This window comes from Nerophis ophidion, linkage group LG04 (assembly GCF_033978795.1).
Source record: "Nerophis ophidion isolate RoL-2023_Sa linkage group LG04, RoL_Noph_v1.0, whole genome shotgun sequence".
Lineage (NCBI taxonomy): Eukaryota > Metazoa > Chordata > Actinopteri > Syngnathiformes > Syngnathidae > Nerophis > Nerophis ophidion.
In genome coordinates, this window is record NC_084614.1 from 1,511,130 (window position 1) to 1,528,706 (window position 17,577).

At 41.8% G+C, this 17,577-nt stretch overlaps 1 protein-coding gene across 3 annotated transcripts; it reads left to right on the plus strand.

Moving 5' to 3' along the window:
* The first annotated feature begins 1,014 nt into the window (after window positions 1–1,014).
* Window positions 1,015–14,949, plus strand: LOC133550686 (heat shock factor protein 1-like). Of its 3 annotated transcripts, none has more exons than XM_061896656.1 (13): window positions 1,016–1,375; window positions 1,560–1,668; window positions 1,760–1,896; window positions 1,961–2,085; window positions 5,387–5,462; window positions 9,481–9,542; window positions 9,614–9,787; window positions 13,304–13,473; window positions 13,915–14,026; window positions 14,146–14,251; window positions 14,367–14,420; window positions 14,503–14,551; window positions 14,620–14,949. In XM_061896656.1, exons 1-13 carry the CDS (start codon window positions 1,217–1,219, stop codon window positions 14,757–14,759), a joined length of 1,473 nt encoding a protein of 490 aa, XP_061752640.1. In that variant the 5' UTR covers window positions 1,016–1,216; the 3' UTR covers window positions 14,760–14,949. The 3 variants fall into 3 exon arrangements, with proteins under 3 accessions (XP_061752641.1, XP_061752640.1, XP_061752639.1); XM_061896655.1 differs by having other exon boundaries at window positions 1,017–1,375; window positions 13,298–13,473; XM_061896657.1 differs by lacking the exon at window positions 14,146–14,251 and having other exon boundaries at window positions 1,015–1,375; window positions 13,298–13,473; window positions 14,620–14,719.
* Window positions 14,950–17,577: the final 2,628 nt, after the last annotated feature.

A 17,577-nucleotide genomic window follows, 5' to 3' on the forward strand; every position in this document is an offset into this window, starting at 1 on the left:
TTGTGCCTCCGAATAAATGTGAACCCTGCTGTTGTTGTAATGCCTCCTTCGGTAAGGTTTATTTAGGTGACTGCGAAACTTTCTTTTATTGTTTTATTTTTATTTAGCTACTTTACTAGCACAAAATAAGAGTGGAGAAGAAAACACGAGAAAAAACGGGATCTCGTAGGAAGCGTGACGCCCTCTACGTCACTTTTGTCAAGTCGTTTTATGTATTTATTTTTTTATTTGTTTTATTTAAAAACCTTTATTTATACATTGCAACATTTGCAACAATTGATAAATAATGATAATCAAAATAAGCGCAAAAACAGTACAAAATAGCGCCAGGGTGTCGTAAACTCAACACTTTTTTATTTTTTTTATAAACCTTTATTTATAAATGTCAACATTTACAAACTGTTTAGAAATAATACTTAAAGCCAGAACAAAAACAGAACAAAACAATGCCAGGGGGTTGTAAATTCAAAGTAACTAGAATGCAATATATATATATATATATATATATATATATATATATATATATATATATATATATATATATATATATTTATATATATGCTTTTATTTATGTTTATTACCATGAATTGATTAACGTGGACCCCGACTTAAACAAGTTGAAAAACTTATTGGGGTGTCACCATTTAGTGGTCAATTGTACGGAATATGTACTGTACTGTGCAATCTACTAATAAAAGTATCAATCAATCAATCAATTAATCAATCAATCAATCAATCAATCAAGTGTGTATTGTAAACTCAATACTTTTTTTAAAAATAAATGTTTATTTATAAATTTCAACAATTACAAACAGTAAGTCAAACAAGAATATAAAACATTATGAAAACAGTACAAAACAGCACCAGGGGGTTGTACATTCAAAATAACAAAAATAGAATACAAACAAATATATATATAATAAACAAAGTGCAAAGCCATAGGCTCATTCAGATTCATTAAACAACTTAAATTTGGAACACGTTGTAAACTCAATACTTTGGGAATGTGGATGCCTTCCTTACGTCACCGCATTACTGTGACGTCATCACCACGCGACCTGACTTGTGTTGCGCAGTTGGTGTTTAGGATTTGTTGGACTTTTTCTTTCTATCTTGGCAAAAGTAGCAACTTTCTTTCAGAGCATCACACGCTAACTAGCACAAACTTATTCTTTCTACCATCCCAACTTCCGCTGTGTGTTTGCTTGCCCGGCCGATGGAGCTCGTCAAAGGGGCCGCGGAGGCTTCGATGCTGGCCGGCGGCAACCTCAGCAACGTCCCGGCCTTCAACGTCAGCAACGTCCCAGCCTTCCTCTCCAAACTATGGACTTTGTTGGAGGACCCACACACTGACCCCCTCATCGGCTGGAACACGGTACACATATATATATATATATATATATATATATATATATATATATACTTCTCCCTTCTAACACCTGTCATGTACTTATGATATTGTCATGCCTAATATTATGGTATTTCTCACTCAGGCAGCACTCAAACTCTTGCTCTCTCTCAACTTTCTCAAAGGCTTTTTCTTCTTCATCTTCTTTTAGACCGGAACCAGTTTCCATGTTTACGACCAGGGTCGCTTTTCGAAGGAGGTCCTCCCCCAGTTCTTCAAACATAACAACATGGCCAGTTTCATTCGCCAGCTCAACATGTGTGAGTATGACTCTGGAAGTTGTCCTTCTCAAGCAAAGGTTCCATGTCCAAGTCTTCCAGCACCACGGATTGCTTGTTTGAATGTTTCCAGATGGCTTCCGGAAGGTGGTCCACATCGAGCAGGGCGGTCTGCTGAAACCCGAGAAGGACGACACAGAGTTCCAACATCCTTTCTTCATCAGAGGACAAGAACACCTGCTGGAGAACATCAAACGCAAAGTCACCAATGTAAAGATCTGCAGCTGTCAAAGTCTCCCATCCTCTGGTCTCCATGACAACACTGTGCTTGCAGGTGTCTACTGTGCGTCAGGAGGAGGTGAAGATCTCAACCAACGAGGTCAACAAGATCCTGAATGACGTACAAGTGATGAAGGGCAAGCAGGAGACCATTGACTCCAGAATCATCGCCATGAAACAGTAAGAACCCCCGAGTCTAAAGAGCACCAGTTCTGCTTCCTGTAAAGACTCAGGTTGACATTTGTCAACATGGAGTAGAATGAAACAGTCAGAACCCCCTAGTCCAAGATGCATCCGTTCTGCTTCCTGTAAAGACTCAGGTTGACATTTGTCAATATGGAGTAGAATGAAACAGTCTGAACCCCAGAGTCTGAAACGCATCAGTTCTGCTTCTTGTCCTGTAAAGACTCAGGTTGACATTTGTCAATATGGAGTAGAATGAAACAGTCAGAACCCCAGAGTCTGAAACGCATCAGTTCTGCTTCTTGTCCTGTAAAGACTCAGGTTGACATTTGTCAATATGGAGTAGAATGAAACAGTCAGAACCCCAGAGTCTGAAACGCATCAGTTCTGCTTCTTGTCCTGTAAAGACTCAGGTTGACATTTGTCAATATGGAGTAGAATGAAACAGTCAGAAACACAGAGTCTGAAACGCACCAGTTCTGCTTCTTGTCCTGTAAAGACTCAGGTTGACATTTGTCAATATGGAGTAGAATGAAACAGTCAGAACCCCCGAGTCCAAAATGCATCCGTTCTGCTTCTTGTCCTGTAAAGACTCAGGTTGACATTTGTCAATATGGAGTAGAATGAAACAGTCTGAACCCTTGAGTCTGAAGCGCATCAGTTCTGCTTCTTGTCCTGTAAAGACTCAGGTTGACATTTGTCAATATGGAGTAGAATAAAACAGTCTGAACCCCAGAGTCTGAAATGCATCCGTTCTGCTTCCTGTAAAGACTCAGGTTGACATTTGTCAACATGGAGTAGAATGAAACAGTCTGAACCCCAGAGTCTGAAACGCATCAGTTCTGCTTCTTGTCCTGTAAAGACTCAGGTTGACATTTGTCAACATGGAGTAGAATGAAACAGTCAGAACCCCCTAGTCCAAAATGCATCCGTTCTGCTTCTTGTCCTGTAAAGACTCAGGTTGACATTTGTCAATATGGAGTAGAATGAAACAGTCTGAACCCCAGAGTCTGAAATGCATCAGTTCTGCTTCTTGTCCTGTAAAGACTCAGGTTGACATTTGTCAACATGGAGTAGAATGAAACAGTCAGAACCCCCTAGTCCAAAATGCATCCGTTCTGCTTCTTGTCCTGTAAAGACTCAGGTTGACATTTGTCAATATGGAGTAGAATGAAACAGTCTGAACCCCAGAGTCCAAAATGCATCAGTTCTGCTTCTTGTCCTGTAAAGACTCAGGTTGACATTTGTCAACATGGAATAGAATGAAACAGTCAGAACCCCAGAGTCTGAAACGCATCAGTTCTGCTTCTTGTCCTGTAAAGACTCAGGTTGACATTTGTCAATATGGAGTAGAATAAAACAGTCTGAACCCCAGAGTCTGAAATGTATCCGTTCTGCTTCCTGTAAAGACTCAGGTTGACATTTGTCAACATGGAGTAGAATGAAACAGTCTGAACCCCAGAGTCTGAAACGCATCAGTTCTGCTTCTTGTCCTGTAAAGACTCAGGTTGACATTTGTCAACATGGAGTAGAATGAAACAGTCAGAACTCCCTAGTCCAAAATGCATCCGTTCTGCTTCTTGTCCTGTAAAGACTCAGGTTGACATTTGTCAATATGGAGTAGAATGAAACAGTCTGAACCCCAGAGTCCAAAATGCATCAGTTCTGCTTCTTGTCCTGTAAAGACTCAGGTTGACATTTGTCAATATGGAGTAGAATGAAACAGTCAGAACCCCAGAGTCTGAAACGCATCAGTTCTGCTTCTTGTCCTGTAAAGACTCAGGTTGACATTTGTCAACATGGAGTAGAATGAAACAGTCTGAACCCCAGAGTCCAAAATGCATCCGTTCTGCTTCTTGTCCTGTAAAGACTCAGGTTGACATTTGTCAATATGGAGTAGAATAAAACAGTCTGAACCCCAGAGTCCAAAATGCATCAGTTCTGCTTCTTGTCCTGTAAAGACTCAGGTTGACATTTGTCAACATGGAATAGAATGAAACAGTCAGAACCCCAGAGTCTGAAACGCATCAGTTCTGCTTCTTGTCCTGTAAAGACTCAGGTTGACATTTGTCAATATGGAGTAGAATAAAACAGTCTGAACCCCAGAGTCTGAAATGTATCCGTTCTGCTTCCTGTAAAGACTCAGGTTGACATTTGTCAACATGGAGTAGAATGAAACAGTCTGAACCCCAGAGTCTGAAACGCATCAGTTCTGCTTCTTGTCCTGTAAAGACTCAGGTTGACATTTGTCAATATGGAGTAGAATAAAACAGTCTGAACCCCAGAGTCCAAAATGCATCAGTTCTGCTTCTTGTCCTGTAAAGACTCAGGTTGACATTTGTCAACAGGGAATAGAATGAAACAGTCAGAACCCCAGAGTCTGAAACGCATCAGTTCTGCTTCTTGTCCTGTAAAGACTCAGGTTGACATTTGTCAATATGGAGTAGAATAAAACAGTCTGAACCCCAGAGTCTGAAATGTATCCGTTCTGCTTCCTGTAAAGACTCAGGTTGACATTTGTCAACATGGAGTAGAATGAAACAGTCTGAACCCCAGAGTCTGAAACGCATCAGTTCTGCTTCTTGTCCTGTAAAGACTCAGGTTGACATTTGTCAACATGGAGTAGAATGAAACAGTCAGAACCCCCTAGTCCAAAATGCATCCGTTCTGCTTCTTGTCCTGTAAAGACTCAGGTTGACATTTGTCAATATGGAGTAGAATGAAACAGTCTGAACCCCAGAGTCCAAAATGCATCAGTTCTGCTTCTTGTCCTGTAAAGACTCAGGTTGACATTTGTCAATATGGAGTAGAATGAAACAGTCAGAACCCCAGAGTCTGAAACGCATCAGTTCTGCTTCTTGTCCTGTAAAGACTCAGGTTGACATTTGTCAATATGGAGTAGAATGAAACAGTCAGAACCCCAGAGTCTGAAACGCATCAGTTCTGCTTCTTGTCCTGTAAAGACTCAGGTTGACATTTGTCAATATGGAGTAGAATGAAACAGTCAGAACCCCCTAGTCCAAAATGCATCAGTTCTGCTTCTTGTCCTGTAAAGACTCAGGTTGACATTTGTCAACATGGAGTAGAATGAAACAGTCAGAACCCCAGAGTCTGAAACGCATCAGTTCTGCTTCTTGTCCTGTAAAGACTCAGGTTGACATTCGTCAATATGGAGTAGAATGAAACAGTCAGAACTCCGAGTCTAAAGCACATTAGTTCTTCTTCCTGTCCTGTAAAGACCTGGCCAGGCCAGTCCTGTGGGACTGAGCAGACTGAAGAGGATGTGTGTGTGTTTCAGTGAGAACGAGGCTCTGTGGCGGGAGATGGCGTGTCTGAGACAGAAACACGCCCAACAGCAGAAGGTGGTCAACAAGGTAAGCACACCAAAACATGCTCACTTTGGATTTTGCCAATATTTTTGTTCCATCTTTTCAAAACTCTTGAGTCTAAACAAAAGCATTCCAAATGGTTGCAATATTGACCTGATGAGAGAAATCACACGCTTCCCCAGAACTGTTCCAATGTGCTCCTGCTCAACTTCCACTTATAGTTTGACCAACTTTTCATCAACATCATCTTCCACTTTAACACTTAGAGCTTTCAGTTTGGGTGGAGCAAAGGAGGGGGCACACCGACGAGCCCTCCAATGATTGTCACTTGCTAAATATATATATATATATATATATATATATATATATACACCCCTTAGCTCCCTAAGAAGAAGTCTGGAGCTAACAGAGATTGTTTTTAAAGCGCCAGAATGAGGACTAAAGGGCTGACTATATATTTTCATTTGCACTTGAATTTCATTGACAGTCTAGTTAAAGGGGAACATTATCACAATTTCAGAAGGGTTAAAACCAATAAAAATCAGTTCCCAGTGGCTTATTTTATTTTTCGAAGTTTTTTTCAAAATTGTATTCATCCTGGAATATCCCTAAAAAAAAGCTTTTAAAGTGCCTGATTTTCGCCATCAGTGAAGCCACCGTCCATTTTCCTGTGACGTCATCCAGTGATGCCAATACGGATACCACAGCAAGATATAGCGACATTAGCTCGGATTCAGACTCGGATTTCAGCGGCTTAAGCGATTCAACAGATTACCCATGTATTGAAACGGATGGTTGGAGTATGGAGGCAGATAGCGAAAACGAAATTGAAGCAGAAACTGAAGCTATTGAGCGAATAGCTATTGACGCTATTCGGCCATGTCTGGCTTAGCATCGCTGGTAAAATGTGCAGACCAACGATCGGAAGTTTCGCATCTTTTGACACTGGATCAACTTAAATCCATCGATTGGTAAGTGTTTGATTGGCATTAAATGTAGGTGGAGGGAAACGCTGGATGTAAATATAGTTTCAAATGTACATACAGCTAGCTTAAATAGCTGTTAGTGTTGTTACATCTCTGTTAGTGTTGTTACATCTCTGTTAATGTTGTTGCATCTCTGTTAGTGTTGTTACATCCCTGTTAGTGTTGTTACATCTCTGTTAGTGTTGTTACATCTCTGTTAGTGTTGTTACATCTCTGTTAGTGTTGTTACATCTCTGTTAGTGTTATTACATCTCTGTTAGTGTTGTTACATCTCTGTTAGTGTTGTTACACCTCTGTTAGTGTTGTTACATCTCTGTTAGTGTTGTTACATCTCTGTGAGTGTTGTTACATCTCTGTGAGTGTTGTTACATCTCTGTGAGTGTTGTTACATCTCTGTGAGTGTTGTTACATCTCTGTGAGTGTTGTTACATCTCTTAGTGTTGTTACATCTATGTTAGTGTTGTTACATCTCTGTTAGTGTTGTTACATCTCTTAGTGTTGTTACATCTCTGTTAGTGTTGTTACATCTCTGTTAGTGTTGTTACATCTCTGTTAGTGTTGCTACATCTCTGTTAGTGTTGTTACATCTCTGTGAGTGTTGTTACATCTCTGTTAGTGTTGTTACATCTCTGTTAGTGTTGTTACATCTCTGTGAGTGTTGTTACATCTCCGTTAGTGTTGTTACATCTCCGTTAGTGTTGTTACATCTCTGTTAGTGTTGTTACATCTCTGTTAGTGTTGTTACATCTCTGTTAGTGTTGTTACATCTCTGTTAGTGTTGTTACAGCTCTGTTAGTGTTGTTATATCTCTGTTAGTGTTGTTACATCTCTGTGAGTGTTGTTACATCTATGTGAGTGTTGTTACATCTCTGTGAGTGTTGTTACATCTCTGGGAGTGTTGTTACATCTCTGTGAGTGTTGTTACATCTCTGTTAGTGTTGTTACATCCCTGTTAGTGTTGTTACATCTCTGTTAGTGTTGTTACATCTCTGTTAGTGTTGTTACATCTCTGTTAGTGTTGTTACATCTCTGTTAGTGTTGTTACAGCTCTGTTAGTGTTGTTACATCTCTGTGAGTGTTGTTACATCTCTGTTAGTGTTGTTACACCTCTGTTAGTGTTGTTGCACCTCTGTTAGTGTTGTTGCATCTCTGTGAGTGTTGTTGCATCTCTGTGAGTGTTGTTACATCTCTGTGAGTGTTGTTACATCTCTGTGAGTGTTGTTACATCTCTGTGAGTGTTGTTACATCTCTGTGAGTGTTGTTACATCTCTGTTAGTGTTGTTACATCTCTGTTAGTGTTGTTACATCTCTGTTAGTGTTGTTACATCTCTGTTAGTGTTGTTACATCTCTGTTAGTGTTGTTACATCTCTGTTAGTGTTGTTACACCTCTGTTAGTGTTGTTACATCTCTGTTAGTGTTGTTACATCTCTGTTAGTGTTGTTACACCTCTGTTAGTGTTGTTACACCTCTGTTAGTGTTGTTACACCCTCCGACAACACACCCACCAGGCATGATTTCTCCAAGGTTCCAGAAAATAGTAGAAAAAACGGAAAATAACAGAGCTGAGACGCGGTGTTTGTAATGTGTTTGAGAAAATGGTGGCTTTATTACCTCGGAAACGTCATCGCTCCAAGAGCGATAAACAGAAAGGCGTTTAATTCGCCAAAATTCACCCATTTAGAGTTCGGAAATCGGTTACAAAAATAGATGGTCTTTTTTCTGCAACATGACGGAATAAATGAAGTACTATCTAATCTAATGAAGGTATATATTGAGGCTCACATAAATGAAGTACTATCTAATCTAATGTAATCTAATGAAGGTATATATTGAGGCTCACATAAATGAAGTACTATCTAATCTAATGAAGGTATATATTGAGCTCACATAGGTCTGCTGATAATGTTCCCTTTAAGCATACTAACTAGACTTTTTTTTTAACACAAATCATTTTTCGTCATTTATTTGTTTCTGCAGTATATTTGTTTAGTACTTATTTTTCCAATCAGCCTGACCCAAGCCTAAGTTGTATGTCCCATTTGTGAGTGACACATGCTTCCATGTCCTTGGACAAGGTCGTCTAGTAGGTCAGATATCATTAGTCATTACAATAAAAGCAAGAGTGCTCATATTTGAGTGGGCCCCGGGCCCCTCTGGAGTGGAAAATGTGGGTGATAAAGTTTGAGAGAAGGGAATGTGGGAGGTGGTCTGGCCATAGTCTCTGATGGGGACTACAGGGCGCCATGGTGGAGAGTCCATACTGGCTCTGCTGGTCACTATGAAGACAGGGCGGCCAACTCTACAGGCGCCATCTTTGCTACCAAGGATGGATGCCTGCGTCTGAGTCCTTCTCACCTTATCTCCGTATATACTTCTCAAATTCCAGCCATCCATTTTCTACCACTTGTCCCCTTCGGCAACACATGCTTTTATTTTGTTAAAGTAGTCTCGGCGTCCATGCAGGGACTCTGGAACATACACCATGACCTAAATACTTTCACTTTCACTTTCCAAACATTTGACATCATGTATGGTTTGTAATCACTGCTGTATATCTTTGTACTTTCACTTTCACTTTCCAAACATTTGACATCATGTGTGGTTTGTAGTCACTGCTGTATATCTTTGTACTTTCACTTTCACTTTCCAAACATTTGACATCATGTGTGGTTTGTAGTCACTGCTGTATATCTTTGTACTTTCACTTTCACTTTCCAAACATTTGACATCATGTATGGTTTGTAATCACTGCTGTATATCTTTGTACTTTCACTTTCCAAACATTTGACATCATGTATGGTTTGTAATCACTGCTGTATATCTTTGTACTTTCACATTCACTATGAAAGTAACAGTTGCGGGTGTATTGAAGTGACACACTGCCCCTTAGTGTTGTGGCAGAGAATAGCAGGTGACAAGGAGGAAGTAACTTTACAGTATTTCATAGTTCTTCTTCTTCTTCTTCTTCTTCTTCTTGTAGAAGGTTTGAGTTGTAACTATGAATCATTGACATTTGAAAGTGGAAGAGTAAATATTTGTGTTTGTTGTCTTCTAACAAGTGTTTGTGTCTCTGTAGTTGATTCAGTTCCTGGTGACGCTGGTCCAGTCCAACAGGATCATGGGAGTCAAGAGAAAACTGCAAGTGGACCTGCAAAGTCTAGTTGTGTTTTTGATGATGCTCAGATGATGATGTCATGTCCTGTCTGCAGGCCGCTCATGCTCAGTGACTCAAGCTCCGCCCACTCCCTGCCCAAATACGCCCGGCCCCTCTCTCTGGAGCAGTCTGCAGAACCCCCTCTGACCTCTGGACCAATCATCTCCGACGTCACAGAGGTGGCCACGCCCACAGCAGAAGAAGTGGTCAGTGACTGGATGGCAAGTGGGTGAGGAAACTTCTGGAAGACCTACGTCTGTCATGTGACCCTAACCCCCAAGTGCGCTATTCTAACGACACGTGTTGAAGGTCATACCGTTATTGAATTAACATGTTAAATGTCGTACCGTTATCAAAGTGATACACGTTGAAGGTCGTACTGTTATCAAAGTGATACACGTTTAAGGTCGTACCGTTATCAAAGTTATAAACGTGGAAGGTCGTACTGTTATCAAAGTGATACACGTTGAAGGTCGTACTGTTATCAAAGTTATAAATGTGAAAGGTCGTACTGTTATCAAAGTGATACACGTTGAAAGTCGTACTGTTATCAAAGTGATACACATTGAAGGTCGTACTGTTATCAAAGTGATACACGCGGAAGGTCGTACTGTTATCAAAGTGATACACGCGGAAGGTCACGTTATCAAAGTGATACACGTTGAAGGTCGTACTGTTATCAAAGTGATACACATTGAAGGTCGTACTGTTATCAAAGTTATAAATGTGAAAGGTCGTACTATTATCAAAGTGATACACGCGGAAGGTCGTACCGTTATCAAAGTGATACACGTTGAAGGTCGTACTGTTATCAAAGTGATACACATTGAATGTCGTACTGTTATCAAAGTGATACACGTTGAAGGTCGTACTGTTATCAAAGTGATACACATTGAAGGTTGTACTGTTATCAAAGTGATACACGCGGAAGGTCGTACCGTTATCAAAGTGATACACGTTGAAGGTCGTACTGTTATCAAAGTGATACACGTTGAAGGTCGTACTGTTATCAAAGTGATACACATTGAAGGTTGTACTGTTATCCATTGAAGGTTGTACTGTTATCAAAGTGATACACGCGGAAGGTCGTACCGTTATCAAAGTGATACACGTTGAAGGTCGTACTGTTATCAAAGTGATACACATTGAAGGTCGTACTGTTATCAAAGTTATAAACGTGAAAGGTCGTACTGTTATCAAAGTGATACACGTTGAAGGTCGTACTGTTATCAAAGTGATACACGTTGAAGGTCGTACTGTTATCAAAGTGATACACGTGGAAGGTCGTACTGTTATCAAAGTGATACACGTTGAAGGTCGTACTGTTATCAAAGTAATACACGTTGAAGGTCGTACTGTTATCAAAGTGATACACGTTGAAGGTCGTACTATTATCAAAGTGATACACGTTGAAGGTTGTACTGTTATCAAAGTGATACACGTTGAAGGTCGTACTGTTATCAAAGTTATAAATGTGAAAGGTCGTACTGTTATCAAAGTGATACACGCGGAAGGTCGTACCGTTATCAAAGTGATACACGTTGAAAGTCGTACTGTTATCAAAGTGATACACATTGAAGGTCGTACTGTTATCAAAGTGATACACGCGGAAGGTCGTACTGTTATCAAAGTGATACACGCGGAAGGTCGTACTGTTATCAAAGTGATACACGCGGAAGGTTGTACCGTTATCAAAGTGATACACGTTGAAGGTCGTACTGTTATCAAAGTGATACACATTGAAGTTCGTACTGTTATCAAAGTTATAAATGTGAAAGGTCGTACTATTATCAAAGTGATACACGCGGAAGGTCGTACCGTTATCAAAGTGATACACGTTGAAGGTCGTACTGTTATCAAAGTGATACACATTGAAGGTCGTACTGTTATCAAAGTGATACACGTTGAAGGTCGTACTGTTATCAAAGTGATACACATTGAAGGTCGTACTGTTATCAAAGTGATACACGCGGAAGGTCGTACCGTTATCAAAGTGATACACGTTGAAGGTCGTACTGTTATCAAAGTGATACACGCGGAAGGTCGTACTGTTATCAAAGTGATACACGCGGAAGGTCACGTTATCAAAGTGATACACGTTGAAGGTCGTACTGTTATCAAAGTGATACACATTGAAGGTCGTACTGTTATCAAAGTTATAAATGTGAAAGGTCGTACTATTATCAAAGTGATACACGCGGAAGGTCGTACCGTTATCAAAGTGATACACGTTGAAGGTCGTACTGTTATCAAAGTGATACACATTGAATGTCGTACTGTTATCAAAGTGATACACGTTGAAGGTCGTACTGTTATCAAAGTGATACACATTGAAGGTTGTACTGTTATCAAAGTGATACACGCGGAAGGTCGTACCGTTATCAAAGTGATACACGTTGAAGGTCGTACTGTTATCAAAGTGATACACGTTGAAGGTCGTACTGTTATCAAAGTGATACACATTGAAGGTTGTACTGTTATCAAAGTGATACACGCGGAAGGTCGTACCGTTATCAAAGTGATACACGTTGAAGGTCGTACTGTTATCAAAGTGATACACATTGAAGGTCGTACTGTTATCAAAGTTATAAACGTGAAAGGTCGTACTGTTATCAAAGTGATACACGTTGAAGGTCGTACTGTTATCAAAGTGATACACGTTGAAGGTCGTACTGTTATCAAAGTGATACACGTGGAAGGTCGTACTGTTATCAAAGTGATACACGTTGAAGGTCGTACTGTTATCAAAGTAATACACGTTGAAGGTCGTACTGTTATCAAAGTGATACACGTTGAAGGTCGTACTATTATCAAAGTGATACACGTTGAAGGTTGTACTGTTATCAAAGTGATACACGTTGAAGGTCGTACTGTTATCAAAGTTATAAATGTGAAAGGTCGTACTGTTATCAAAGTGATACACGCGGAAGGTCGTACCGTTATCAAAGTGATACACGTTGAAAGTCGTACTGTTATCAAAGTGATACACATTGAAGGTCGTACTGTTATCAAAGTGATACACGCGGAAGGTCGTACTGTTATCAAAGTGATACACGCGGAAGGTCGTACCGTTATCAAAGTGATACACGTTGAAGGTCGTACTGTTATCAAAGTGATACACATTGAAGGTCGTACTGTTATCAAAGTTATAAACGTGAAAGGTCGTACTGTTATCAAAGTGATACACGTTGAAGGTCGTACTGTTATCAAAGTGATACACGTTGAAGGTCGTACTGTTATCAAAGTGATACACGTGGAATGTCGTACTGTTATCAAAGTGATACACGTTGAAGGTCGTACTGTTATCAAAGTAATACACGTTGAAGGTCGTACTGTTATCAAAGTGATACACGTTGAAGGTCGTACTATTATCAAAGTGATACACGTTGAAGGTCGTACTGTTATCAAAGTGATACACATTGAAGGTCGTACTGTTATCAAAGTGATACACGTTGAAGGTCGTACTGTTATCAAAGTGATACACGTTGAAGGTCGTACTGTTATCAAAGTGATACACGTTGAAGGTCGTACTGTTATCAAAGTGATACACGTTGAAGGTCGTACTGTTATCAAAGTGATACACGTTGAAGGTCGTACTGTTATCAAAGTGATACACGTTGAAGGTCGTACTGTTATCAAAGTGATACACGTTGAAGGTCGTACTGTTATCAAAGTGATACACGTTGAAGGTCGTACTGTTATCAAAGTGATACATAACTACACTCTTTGTGATTCCCAGCAACAGAAAAAAACAGTCGCCTAAGGAGGCGGAGCCTGTCAGCCATGATGTGGTGGAGGAGGTGGTTGCGTGTGTGGACACGCCCCTTTCCCCCACTGTGTGTGTGGACACGCCCCTTTCCCCCACTGCCTTCATCAACTCCATCCTGGAGGAAGATGACAACATGATGGTGGCAGGTCACTCCTATTCATGTGCTTACATATGTGTGTGTTGTCTCACATATGTGTGTGTGTTGTCTTACATATGTGTGTGTGTGTTGTCTCACATATGTGTGTGTGTTGTCTTACATATGTGTGTTTGTGTTGTCTCACATATGTGTGTGTGTTGTCTTACATATGTGTGTGTGTGTTGTCTCACATATGTGTGTGTGTTGTCTTACATATGTGTGTGTGTGTTGTCTCACATATGTGTGTGTGTTGTCTTACATATGTGTGTGTGTTGTCTTACATATGTGTGTGTGTTGTCTCACATGTGTGTGTGTTGTCTTACATATTTGTGTTGTCTTCATGTGTTTACATATTTGTCTTGTCTTACATTTGTGTTGTCTTACATATGTGTGTCTTCTCATGTGTGTGTTGTCTTCTTCATGTGTTTACATATGTTTGGACCACCTTCAGACTCTTCTGTTGTTCTGATGGACGCCCCCCAGACCACAGCCCCCAATGGCCAATCACCTTCCTCCACCTCAGACCTGGTCCCCCCCTGTCAGACTCTGGCTTGTATCGACAAGTAAGTCTGCACCATTGGACCACTCCCTCTCAATATGTCATAACTGTGTGTGTGTGTGTGTGTGTGTGTGTGTGTGTGTGTGTGTGTGCGTGTGTGTGTGTGTGTGTGTGTGACTTCAGGTCTGAATTGTCCAATCACGTGGAGACAATTGACAACAGTCTAGGACACCTGCAGAACACCCTCAGCAACCCAACCTTCACCTTTGAAACTTCTCCGCTCATGGAGGTGTGTGTGTGTGTGTGTGTGTGTGTGCGTGTGTGTATGTGTGTGTGTGTGTGTGTGTGTGTGTGTGTGTGTGATGACAACACACACTCACCGGTGTCACAATCTTTGTGTTCAGTTGGTGTATCCCTCGTGGTCTCCAGGAGACTTTGACTTCAACACCTTGGACAGCGTGAGTGACATGCTCTTCATCTTCATCTTCATCTTCATCTTCATGGTGTGTGTAACAAAGGTGTGTGATGTGGTGTTGCCAGCTTCTAGGTGAGGACACACCCAGAGGATGTGAGCAGAGCAACAGTGCAGGTAAGAAGCCCCACAAAGAAGAGCAAGAGGGGGTGCAAGGTGACAGTGGTGTGGTGTGACTGATCCAGGTAAGCAGTTGGTGCAGTACACACCTGTGCACATCCCTGAAGCTGACCTGCCATCGTTACTGGAGTTGGAGGCGGAGCCTTTCCTCAACCCCGAAACGCCCGTTGATGATCCGACCACCAAACTGACCTCTGACCTCTGACCTCACGCGAGAAGCCGTGAATGTTTTTGAGTGGGACTCCGTATCCATGACGACAGTGGTGACATTGTACATACTGTACATGTATTGTATACTTTGTGCTGGCATCGACTTGATAGGACTTCCAAAATTGATGTTCAGAATAGACAAAAACATTTATTGCAGAATCATTAAAAGACATTTTCCAAGTTCAGCCAATCAGCAGTGATCTTGAATCTTTCACAAGAAAAGGCGGGGCCTGAAGGCTAGTGGTACAGGTGTGATGGCCCCGATGGGTCCGTGCACTCAAACTGCCGGCGTGAGAACCAAAGTCGGGGCTTGACGTGGACTTCAGCAGGTGTCCTCCAGGTCCATGTTCTCTGCAGCTGTCAGCCAAAACACCACATCTGGTTTCCTTCCCACAGCATTTGTGACCAAACAACTCTTTTTAGGTCAAAGGTGTGACCTTACCTTCAGGACCCTGACCCGATGGGTTGTACTGTTCAGTGACGGAACCTGCAGAGAACAAGCAGAACCAGGAGGACGCAAAGAAGAAGCGTTGAGCACCTGGGTGGCTCTTGGTCCAACCCCCGAGCGCCTTCTCAATATTCCTAACTCTGGAGATACTTACCAGCTTTGTGGAAGTCCTGGGTCACCTGTGGAGCACCTGCAACACCAGATGACAACATTTAGCCTACACTGCTAAGACATTTGGACTTGTCTCTTCAAGAGACTCACTGGAGTCCAGCGGAGTTCCCGTTGCCTCTGAAAAGACTGAAAGCAAACATGTTCAACGTTTGAAATACCTTTGGTGGGCCGAGCTTACCTGAGGCCGTCGCCATGGTAACCACATCAGTGTGCCATGTCTGCGTTCCTGTGAGAAAAGGGCGTCACACCGGTGTCGGGGATGCAAGGGGGCGTGACAAATACCTGAGTGCAGAGTGTGGGCGGGGCCGACGGGGTCTGCCGGTTGGGTTGGCTCCACCACAGGTGATGATCCTGTAACTGACGTGGAATGGCAGCGTGAAGAACATGGCCGACCGGAAGCAAAAGGTCCCGATATGATGCTCACCGGCACGGTCGACGGGGAAGCGGCTTGTGGACTGGATGGTGCCTGCTGACATCAGCAGTCCAGAGATGAAGAAAAACAGTGGGGTTCGCACGTTGGCCTAGACCGGTCATACCTGCTGGAGCCCACGGGAGGCTGTGAGTCTGAAGCTCCCCGAGGGTCACTGAGAAGAACAACAAACACTCAACTTCTGTCCTGTTTGGTTTTTGTGTTAGAAACTGTGAGATGTTGACCTCCTTGGCTTTCCCTCAGCTGGGTCTGTCGGCCATTTCCTGCTTGAACATCATTAGTCAGTACAACTCTGATGCTTGGACAACACAATGCTCCTACCGTTAGCATCAAGCCAGTCTGCGCCTGTCCCACAGGAAACAAGTGGAAATGGAAGAAAAATGAACTTGGTACTGCGATCGCTCGGAGTACTTTGTACTACTTTCGGTACCTGCTTGATCTCCTGGTGCTGACGACCATGCTGAGGGAAATGAACCACACCATAGAATCAGTCACCATGTTCTTCATCAAAAAGCACACTCAGATTTGTTTCAGTACGTAGGTCCTCCTGGGCAGTGGAGTGGGCGTGTTCTGTGTCGGGACTCCATGGTGATTGGTCAGAGGTGGGGTCTCCTTTCCATTGGCCGATGACGTCAGAGTCCATCAAACTTCCTTCATCACAATCAAAACAAAAAGTATTCAGGTGCTTAATGAATAGTAACACTGAATATTTGTGACCTCTGGAGTCCATCATAGTCGGGTAAGTAATGTGGAGTCTATCATAGTCTGGTCAATAGTGTGGAGTCTATCATAGTCTGGTCAATAGTGTGGAGTCTATAATAGTCTGGTCAATAGTGTGGAGTCTATCATAGTCCGGTCACTAGTGTGGAGTCTATAATAGTCTGGTCAATAGTGTGGAGTCTATAATAGTCTGGTCAATAGTGTGGAGTCTATAATAGTCTGGTCACTAGTGTGGAGTCTATCATAGTCTGGTCAATAGTGTGGAGTCTATAATAGTCTGGTCAATAGTGTGGAGTTTATCATAGTTGGGTCAATAGTGTGGAGTCTATAATAGTCTGGTCAATAGTGTGGAGTCTATCATAGTCTGGTCACTAGTGTGGAGTATATAATAGTCTGGTCAATAGTGTGGAGTCTATAATAGTCTGGTCAATAGTGTGGAGTTTATCATAGTTGGGTCAATAGTGTGGAGTCTATAATAGTCTGGTCAATAGTGTGGAGTCTATCATAGTCTGGTCACTAGTGTGGAGTATATAATAGTCTGGTCAATAGTGTGGAGTCTATCATAGTCTGGTCAATAGTGTGGAGTCTATCATAGTCCGGTCACTAGTGTGGAGTCTATAATAGTCTGGTCAATAGTGTGGAGTCTATCATAGTCTGGTCAATAGTGTGGAGTCTATCATAGTCTGGTCAATAGTGTGGAGTCTATCATAGTCTGGTCAATAGTGTGGAGTCTATAATAGTCTGGTCAATAGTGTGGAGTCTATAATAGTCTGGTCAATAGTGTGGAGTCTATCATAGTCTGGTCACTAGTGTGGAGTATATAATAGTCTGGTCAATAGTGTGGAGTCTATAATAGTCTGGTCAATAGTGTGGAGTTTATCATAGTTGGGTCAATAGTGTGGAGTCTATAATAGTCTGGTCAATAGTGTGGAGTCTATCATAGTCTGGTCACTAGTGTGGAGTATATAATAGTCTGGTCAATAGTGTGGAGTCTATAATAGTCTGGTCAATAGTGTGGAGTCTATCATAGTCCGGTCACTAGTG

Coding starts and splice junctions, on each gene's coding strand:
- LOC133550686 (XM_061896655.1), top strand. CDS start 1,217: ATGGAGCTCGTCAAAGGGGCCGCGGAGGCTTCGATGCTGGCCGGCGGC. Junction 1,669..1,759: donor CATTCGCCAGCTCAACATGT/GTGAGTATGACT, acceptor GAATGTTTCCAG/ATGGCTTCCGGAAGGTGGTC. Junction 5,463..9,480: donor AGCAGAAGGTGGTCAACAAG/GTAAGCACACCA, acceptor GTGTCTCTGTAG/TTGATTCAGTTCCTGGTGAC.